This window comes from Desmodus rotundus, chromosome 2, assembly GCF_022682495.2.
Source record: "Desmodus rotundus isolate HL8 chromosome 2, HLdesRot8A.1, whole genome shotgun sequence".
NCBI classification, from domain to species: Eukaryota; Metazoa; Chordata; class Mammalia; order Chiroptera; family Phyllostomidae; genus Desmodus; species Desmodus rotundus.
In genome coordinates, this window is record NC_071388.1 from 7,586,353 (window position 1) to 7,595,884 (window position 9,532).

At 48.0% G+C, this 9,532-nt stretch overlaps 1 protein-coding gene across 1 annotated transcript in view; it reads left to right on the top strand.

Moving 5' to 3' along the window:
- The window catches only part of BACE2 (beta-secretase 2), a 72,702-nt gene extending 63,804 nt beyond the window's left edge, over nucleotides 1-8,898 (top strand). Inside the window, exon 9 of the mRNA XM_053917302.2 lies at nucleotides 2,724-8,898. Within this exon, the coding sequence (XP_053773277.1) occupies nucleotides 2,724-2,977 (254 nt within the window). The 3' untranslated portion in view covers nucleotides 2,978-8,898. The remainder of the gene's footprint in view (nucleotides 1-2,723) is intronic.
- The last annotated feature ends 634 nt before the right edge of the window (nucleotides 8,899-9,532 follow it).

Here is a 9,532-nt window from a genome sequence, read left to right on the forward strand (position 1 = left end):
GGAACTTCTTACAGGGTCATACATAGGGATTGGTGAGCGAAGTTGACACACCCACGATGTGGCTTTTTGTGTGTGTGGGTAGTCATAAAAAGTGGTATGGTTGAAAATTAAATGACAGGAAAAGATTGTTATCGCACGTGAAGTGAAAATATAGTTTACGAAACAGCATGTCCTACACGATCCAACTTTGTTTTATTTTTAAAAAACTGATGTGTAGAAAAAGATTGCATTCTAAAATATAAATACTGATTATTTCTGAGTGGTGAATTTATATGTTTTAATTTCCATACTTTCACTTGTACTTTCAAGTTTTGTACCATAAATATGTATGGCATTGCCTTTGTAATAAGAGTAGGCTTATTTTTAGTTATCTCCCACGTTTGTTCACGGTTTGCATTTTTATGCTACAGGCCAGGGATTGGCCAGCTTTTACTGCCACAAAGGGCCAGGCGGCCAATCCTTTAGGCCTGTGGGCCAGATGGTCTCGGTCGCAGCTGCTCCACTCTGCTGTTGTAGGGAGACGGCCGCCACAGACAGTATGGAAATGAAGGAATGAGGCTGTGTTCCAACAAAACTTGATTTGCAAAAAGAGATGGCAGGCCAGACTTGGCGGGTAGGGTGTCTCTTCTCGCCACCCCTTGGGTGTCTGGATTTCGTGAAGGCCCCCCCCTCTGTTCGTAGGTATTTGCAGACTTGCATTCCTTGCTGCTCTCTCCCAGCATAATGAGAGAAAACCAAGAATCTACAGTGGAATTCCATTAGCAAGACAATGTATTGATCAAGGTTTTCTTTCTCACCCTCATTTTAAACCATTCTCTTAAAGCCATTATTCCATTGTTATTTGGACGTTTTCTTTCCTCAGTCAGAAAAGGGTCCTAATTGACAACCCTTAGGGCCCTGACGCTTTAGTTACAGAAAAATTAAATGCTTAGCAACTTGAGTATCTGGTGCCTAAATGTTTATTTCTGCAATTAAATATGCACACAATGGATAACGAGGGCTTTTTCTTTTCCTAAATAAAACGTCAAACACTAAACAAATTCTGTATTCCTGAAAGGGGCAGGTAAGACTCGTGTAGATCAATAAAATACTGATAATCCCCAAAACTGCTTTCAGAAATCATCTCAACTGCCCCCGCACCGGCCGCCCAGTGAGAGCACCATCCGAGTTTCAGCTGCATTTCCCTTGGTTCTCCCATTGCGTCATTAACTCCCTGGGGTGCCCGTGCACCACTCTTGATTCTGGGTCCTCCGTCCACTGTGGGTGGCACATAGGACAAATGTGGGGTAGAGGGGCCTCCTGGGCCAGTCTGACCCAGGGGTCATGGACTCCATGAACAGTGTGGGTCACACCGGGCTGTTGTGGCTCAGTGGGTTGAGTGTCAGCCTGTGAACCAAAAGGCTGCTGGCTCGATTTCCGGTCTGGGCACATCCCTGGGTTGTGGGCAGGGTGGCTCTGTTGGGGGAGCGGGAAAGGCAACCTACATCAATGTTTCTTTCCCTCTCTTTCTCCCCCCCTTTCCCCTTCCCTTTAAAAAATAAATAAAATCTTTTTTTAAAAAGTTGGGGTTTAGACTAGTGTAAGGCCATATCTATTGTAGAAAGTTTTGCGGTTGCTTAATACACTCTTTTCAAACGTTTTAAATGTAAGTGTAGCTGACATACCATAGGATATTAGTTTCAAGGGTACAACACAGTGATTGGATGTTTGCATACCTTACAATGTGATTAGCACACCAAGCCGAGCAATCATCCGTCACCATGCATCGCAACATTAACCACATTCCCCTTCGCCGTTTTCATCCCCTCTCCCCCTCCTCCCCTCCGGAACCTTCAGTTTGATCTCCATCTCTGAGTCCGTTTCTTGTTTGTTTGTTTTTTAATTCCACATGTAACCAAAACCATGCCGTGTTTGTCTTTCTCTGTCTGGGTTATGTCACTCAGCGTAACCCTTTTGGGTCCATCCGTGTCGTCACGACTGGCAAGATGTCGTTTTTATACGGCTGACTAACATCCTGTCGTACATATGTACCGCATGTCCATCCATCCATCCATCCATGAGTGGACACCAAGGCTGCTTCCATATCTCGGCTATTATAAAATAATGCCACAGTGAACACAGGGGTACATATGTCTTTCCAAATTATGGTTTTTGCTTTCTTTGGATAAATACCCGGGATTGCCGGGTTGTATGGGGCAGCCATTATGAAAAACAGTATAGAGAGTCATCAAAAAACCAAAAGTAGAACTTCCATGACGTAGAATTAGAATCCACCAGGGAGCACGGGGCATGGGACTCTGCCAGGGACGTCCCCGTGACTCAGGCAGGTCCAGCTGAGCTTGTGGCCATGGACGCTACCGCTCTCTCCCCTTCCCACAGCCGGCCCACTCAGCCGCGATGCTCAGCTGCAGAGCTCTCCTGCCCCACCAGCCCTGTGCGAAGCACCTGGTGCTTCTGTGTGCGCCTCCTACCATGCAGGTTCCACACCAGCAACCTTGAAATATGCTGTCATTCCAGTCACAGGGGACTGGACCCGCTGAAGACACGCTGCCACCGAGAGCCCCCCCCCACCCCATCCCGGTGCACACTCAGATGGCTAAGCCATTGGCACCTGGGGCCAGGGTGACTGTGGTTTGATAAAGCCCAGGGTCATCTCTCTTGTCGTGTGTTCGAGATGGACTGCTCGTTTCACAGCTGTGGATTTCCCCCTTCTGTCTCCTCAGAAATCGCAGGCATGCCGGTGTCTGAAATTGCGGGGCCCTTCTCAACAGAGGACATAGCCAGCAACTGCGTCCCCGCCCTGCCCTTGAACGAGCCCATTTTGTGGATCGTCTCCTACACCCTCATGAGTGTGTGTGGGATCATCCTTCTTATCTTAATCATCCTGCTGCTGGTCCCGGTCCGGTGCCAGCTGGGCGCCCGCCGCCCCGAGGTGGTCAACGACGAGTCCTCTCTTGTCCGGCATCGCTGGAAATGAAGAACAGAGCCTGAACTCGGGCGGCCTTGAACTCAGCTATGAAGACAATTAAATTTCAAGCGCAGCAGGCCAGGGGTTGCCAGGCCAGGTTTCTTCCTCTGTCCGTTAGTCTTAAATCTCTGTTCTGCTCCCAGATGCCTTCCAGAATTCACTGTATTTTGATTCTTGATTTCTTAACTTCCTTCTTCCAAGAAAAATGGTAATAAAAAACACCTCATTCTAAACCAAAACAGAGTGAATTGGGCTTCAGACTTTCTGCGACTGGTATACCAAACCGTCTTGATGTGCCTCGAGATAAAAAGCAAGCCGTGGCTCGCTCTCCTCGCTGCCGTCCGTCTCTGGAGAAACGAGTGCAAGGCGCTCACCACTCTGCTCAGCTCACGGCCACCTTTCTGTACGAATTGCACTTAATGGTATTTTGCACCAGGTGTCAACCAGGGTCCCAATGGTCTGAGAAGGCTCCCAATATGACTACAGGAGAAGCAGCCTGGGGCCTGATGGCCGCACGGCCTGCCCCTTCTGAGTCGGAAACAGCAGCAGGCCCCTTTCCTGGGTCTTTCTGTGCCCTGAATGGAGATCACCACCCAATGGTCCTCACCAGCCTTTTCTGAAGATGGAACGCCTTTGCCCACCACGGTGGGGTGAGAAGGAAGCCCACCCTTTTGTACTCGATGCTTCCATAGTGTTGTTGGTATACAAGTTTCAAAAAACTACCTCTGTTGAGACTCTGCCCAGGGTCCTCGCCCAGGTGGGGGCACAGGGGGCCGGTTCCAGCCGTCACCCACTCCTGAAAGAATCCTTCTTCCACCCAGCCAAATGGAAGTGGTGCTGAGCCGGATGTACATCAAGGACTTCTGTCACCAAGCTGGTCTTTAGCTCAAATGCGTATCTTACTCAAAATCAGTAAATAGCGCTTCAGTGAGAAAAGCAAATTCTATGTCACTAGCTTAGTTGTTCCTTTTTCCAAATCTTCTTTGATTATCACCCTTTAGCAAAACAGAGAAAGGGCTAAGCGGCCGTGCGCCTGAGCAGCTCTTGGGGGACGGAAGATGCAAGACACCCAAAGTGCCCGGAGGGGCCGTCTCGTTGTTCCCATGCTCTGAAACCCTGTGTTTCCACTTGCAGAGCCGCCTGGACTCCAGCACGCCCAGGAGAATCAGCTTAAACAGATCTGTGGAGCCGCCGGCCCACATGCTCCCTCCCTTTGCTGGGCTTGTCCTAGGTGCCCCACTGGGTGAGCAGTGGTGTCCTTATTTGGGGAAATCTTCTCTTGCTGTTATTTGAGGCCTTTGCCAAAGACAAGCAGAAACCTGTAACTCGATATAATTCGCCTTATATGATCCCATGTAATTAGGAGAAGGGTTCAAAGCCAGCACCCTTCTCTCCCGTCCGTGTGCCAAGTTCAATGTTCACTTTGCTTTGCTATCGCGAGGAGTTGCGTATGTAATAAAATTCCACTGGAAGGGCTAACTGTGGAGTCTCCTCCGGCTGGAGTGTTACTTGTGTTCCCTGTGGGCTCAGGTGGATGTCTCCGCCCTGCGCTTTGCTCACCGGACCCCGGGGCCACCTCCATCTTGAGAAGTAGACAACAGGGGCAAAGAGGTGTGAGGTCACTTACACATGTCCTGGTGTCCTCGCAGACTGTCCAGCGCTCGCAGACCCTTGTGGAGGAGAGCCTGAATTCTCTGTTATCCACCGTGCAGTAGAAGCATGGCGGGAAGGAGCCCCTCTCGGGGTGGGCTGGTGGGACAGAATTAGAGATGCTCCTCATCACAGCCAGTCTCGGCGAGCGGAGGGGCAATAATCCAAAATCTATTTCAGAGTTAGAAGTCTCTGGAATTGCAGTCCTCTTTTGCCTTATTGGCATTTTCCCTGGCTGCTGTTCTGGGGACCACTTTGCATAGAAATGAAGGCAGCCCCCGTAGGTGGGGCCTTCCCCTGGCCGTGAAAACTCTGAACCCCTGAAATCAAAAAAGGAGATTGCAGGTGTGGGCTGGTTAGTGTTGCTTCTTGTTTCTTCATCAGGTGTCCTGCGTTCTGTTTCCCTTGTCGGGTTTCTAAGCCCAGAATCTTCCTGCCGCAGCCAGTCAGCAGACCCTGTTCCCACAGTACATGATAATAGCAAGTTAGATTCCAAGCCTGGGTATTTGAATGAAGCTTGCTATAATTCTTTGTATTTTGTATCGGATTTCTCTTCCTTTTCATCTCTGATGTCATTGAGTGTGACATTTTAATGGGAACACTTAAATTACGAAAGTATAATTTAGCAACAAGAATGAAATAGACAATTAAATGTGGGACATTTTCCTGGCATGCCTGGCTGCTGAAAATGGAACTTTGAGTCAAAACCCTGTTCGGGACTCCCACCTCCTGGAGTTTTGTAAATTGAGACTGAGTTGTGGGGGTGGGGGCTCGGGGACCTTCAAGGAGGCTTGTGCATTCAGCAGGAAAGGAAGTGGTAGCAGCCATTTGAGGGTATCATCCTGGAAGGTGGTTCTTTCCTGAAAACTGCGACTTAGCATTAGGTTGCTGTCAAGCCCTGTCAGCTCTCTGAGGGGTAAGGGATGCTCCTACATGAACATACATAAACAAAACTTTTTTTTAACCTGGTGATGCTTTATATTCCTGATAAGGTATGTGGAAATGTAAAACGAGATCCTGTCTTCAGCAACTGAAACTGTTTATGAAAAAGAACAAGAAGCAGGATGGGGAGTGAGTGGGGTTTTTTTTTCCCCCTTGGAAATTTAAAAGCACCACCAAGTGATGGATTGGGGGTCATCTGCTATTTCCAAAGCACGATTTTGCATTTCTTCTGCACCCAAAACAAGTATGCAGCGAGGGACAGCAGAGGAGGTTTCCTGAACCCAGCGCACGCCCTGCCGTGAAGAAGGATTTCACCTGGTGCATCGTGACGCGCAGCAGCTCGGTTGGAGGTAAATGTGGGGTTAATCGCAGTCCGGAACTATGAAAGTAGTTCCCAGCAGCATCGCTCACTCCGCAGACCTTTGAATCATAGATTTTGCAAAGCAATTGTGATTAGGAGATTGTAGTATCTCATTTAAGACGCGAGGCAGGAGCGTTTCATTATTCAGTAGGTTCCCTGAGAGAATGAAATTTTGTTAATTTCCCCTTTCCGGGTCCCCCATGTGGTGGAGCTGCCAAGCACGGTTCCCTTCTGAGTTCTGGCCTCGTGCCACTCGATGTCACCGGGAATAAACGGCTGCCCCACAGCCTGCTCCATCAACGACCATAATCGAGTTTCATAGGCGTCATCCTGATTAGTGGAAACCAGATCACCGCGCGGGACCCCAGCTGTGTTTTCACTCACACAAACTTGGTAGAATTGATTACGGAACTGTTCAGAATTAAAACTTGCCACTAAAAGTTTTTTTCTCCTTTTAGGAAAAACAACTAGACACCATAAAAATGTAGAAACATGGTTTTGCCAAGAAAGATACTAGGTATTTAGTGCCAAGAAAACGGCACACAGTGGAAGTTGCTGTGTACGTTTCTGGTGAGTCCTGAGAAATTCACATTTGAACTGACTACTGTATACCAATTACACAGCACACGGGAAAAATCCATTTTGAGAGCAGGGGAGGAAAATAAAAACAAGTTAAAAGTATGTAAGAAAACAAGCAGAAATTGCTCTTTTGCAAAGTAGCTTTAATTCCAGGAATCTACAGATTTCTTTTACCTTTAAAGTTGTGGAATCCATTGGGGATGGAAATGATTTTACACAGTTGCAAACCCCAAACTTCAGGAATATTCCAGCTCGGTTCCTGAGCCCAACAGCAACTTGGATGGCATTGCCCCAGCCAGGTGCTGGGCATCACCCAAAGGTCCATGCCATCCTGGATCTCACCCGGTGCTGTTCAGGGTCCGTGCACCTCAGTGGGCGCCCCGAGTGACTCTAATGAGCACAAACTGTGCATTTGACCTTGAGCAAGTGCCCGGGCCCGGGCCGGTGAGATTGTCATCCTGGGCAGGGGAAGACAGCCTGACACCACAGTCACCTGGATTTGTGCACGTGAGAGCAAAGCCAGGCCTGGCGGTGGCCTCGGTGTGTCTGCCCCTCGGTGTGTCTGCCAAACCTCTCGTCCCCTTAGTTACTGGAATTAAACACAGTGCGGGGCAAAGGTAGGTTGACCGTTGTTCATATGGAAGATAAGCCGGTAATTAATAAATAACAATCCGAGAATAAACTCTTGTGTTTTGCGTACTCCCAACTGGAAGCCTGCTTTTGCCCTGCCCTGTGTGAATGTCTCCAGGGCACCCAGTTTAACCGATGTCTCACCAGCTCTGAGCTTATGATGAGATATTACATGCAGATGGCCTGTGTTTCTGAACGACATTGGACTGTGTGATTTCGCTGCACGCTCGCTCTTAAAAGAGTGCCAGTTAGCTACGGGGTGGGCCAAGGGGCACAGAGAGGAAGGCGTCCCAGGCAAAGCCTCCCAAGGCTTGTTGGGGCACCATTGCCAAAGCAGTGGTTCTGCAGGTGTCCAGTGAGCATCTCGGGGTAGAGGAGAGAGAGTGATAAAATATCTGTCTGGCCCCTGGACACCTGCTGGACCGAGTTGCGGACGCCTGTGAAGCAGTGATGGGAAGTGGGCGGTTCCCTTTGCAGGTGGAGAACTATTTGTATCAGACCAACTGGGTGGAGTCTCAATTGTAGTTTCCACACAGGGGTACCCCACGCACGTCAGTCTGAGTATCTGAGTAAAGCCGATGTGTGAGTCTATAGGTACCGATCACCCAGATTTATAAAGTGGATTTTGAGTCTGTCGGGCCCAGCTGCCCGGGTATCGATCACTACAAGGAGGCTTGAAAGCTTGTGCACCTTTCGAGCCTATTCTTCACCATTGGTGTTTTCCCACAGAATCTCCTTTGTTTCGGTTGGAATTTTTGTATTTTTATTCATGACGGAGGCACAGGTCAGATTATCACGAGAAGGCCAGTGTCCCCATCAGGCGCCAGGCCTTACTTTTTTTCCCTGTTAAGTGCTGTTTGTGAGGCGGTTGAAAGTTTGCAGATATAAACGAGGGTTCAGCTTGCTCCTTTCACCTATTGCAGTAGAAGTGCACATGAGCCTCACATTTCTGAAGTGAACGTTTCTGAAAGAAAGTTAAGAAAACATGAAAGGATAATCTTTTTGTGATAAAGAAAAAATTATGCAAATCAATGAAGGATCTATTATTCTATAACGAAAATCACCCAGAATAAACTTTCTTAACTTCAGTTCCTTACACAGTGCCGTGTTCTTTGTTGCTGGTGGTATCGACCTGGAATTTTTCCCCACTTTCCTTACTGTAGATGCAATGTTCTTATCAGGGAGGTTGGAAAGAGAATGCATGAGACTGGTCATGTAATAAAAGCTGATTTTTTGTAATGTAAAATAATGCATTTCCTACTATTTTTGCTCATTGCACAGTTAAAAATACTGAAAGTTTAAAATCGTTGTGTTCAGCCATTCAAAGCAGCCACTCATTTTTTTGTAAAGCTAGGGGACTTTGCTCCTGCGTTAATGTTTCTGTGCAGGCGGAAGAGCTGCGAACGTCGTAGTCTAAAACGGACGCTAGAGGGCGCGCTTTGCAAAATGTATTGTGTGTATCTCAGATTAACAGCCTTTGATGCACAATTCTTAAGTGTAACTTAGAAATACTCAAGTTTATTTTATACCTCCCTTTTGGAGTTTTCCTCTATTTTTAGTACACCGTGTTGATTTAAAATTGTGTTACGACCCAGAGTTGGAGTCAAGAGGTATTTGCTCTGTCTCAGAAGAGGAACGGTAGATACTGTCCAAATTGCGCCCGTCAACTAGTTTTCTAAAATCGTTATTTTTGTACTTACATGCCCCACACATGTAAGAGTAAAAAAAAAAACTTTGGCTTGTTTGAATAAATAATATTCACAATTTGTTGGGTTTGGAATTTTTTTGATTCCTAGTTCAAGTCACGCTTCTGGAGTGACAACGGCGATGTGCCGAGGTCCACTACTTTGTGGAGGTTCCTGGGAAGGATCAAATACAAAATTGAATGGAGGCGGGGCCCAAGCTCGATCACTAAGATGTGAAGCATACTGAAAATGGGAGAAACATCAAGTGCACTAGAATGAGAGACCCGTCCTCGGAGTGGAGAGAAGCTCGTGTCGATGGGACACCCAGGAAGTACATTTAAGTGGTGGTAGGGATGGGACAGGGTATGCAGCCTGGTGCTGGAGACAGAATATGGCCGGACAGGAAACTCCTGTGCCCCTCCCCCCCCACACAAACTTCCCCCCCCACCCCCCACCGCAAAGGAGATGGTGTTCTCCAAACTCTACAGACAAGAAACCAGCTCCTAGTCGCACGCCCAGAAGAACAGGCCAGAAAAGTGTTTGCCTTGGGAGGACACCCTCCGCCTCCAAAAGCAATTCTCTCTCTGCATCACTCACGAGGTGCTGACTCACGCCTTCCGGAAACGTGAGGGTCCTGCTGAGTGGGTCAGTCTCCAGAGGGGTATGCATCAGGTCGGGTGAGTCAGAAATGATGAATGGAGACGACATCACCCACCA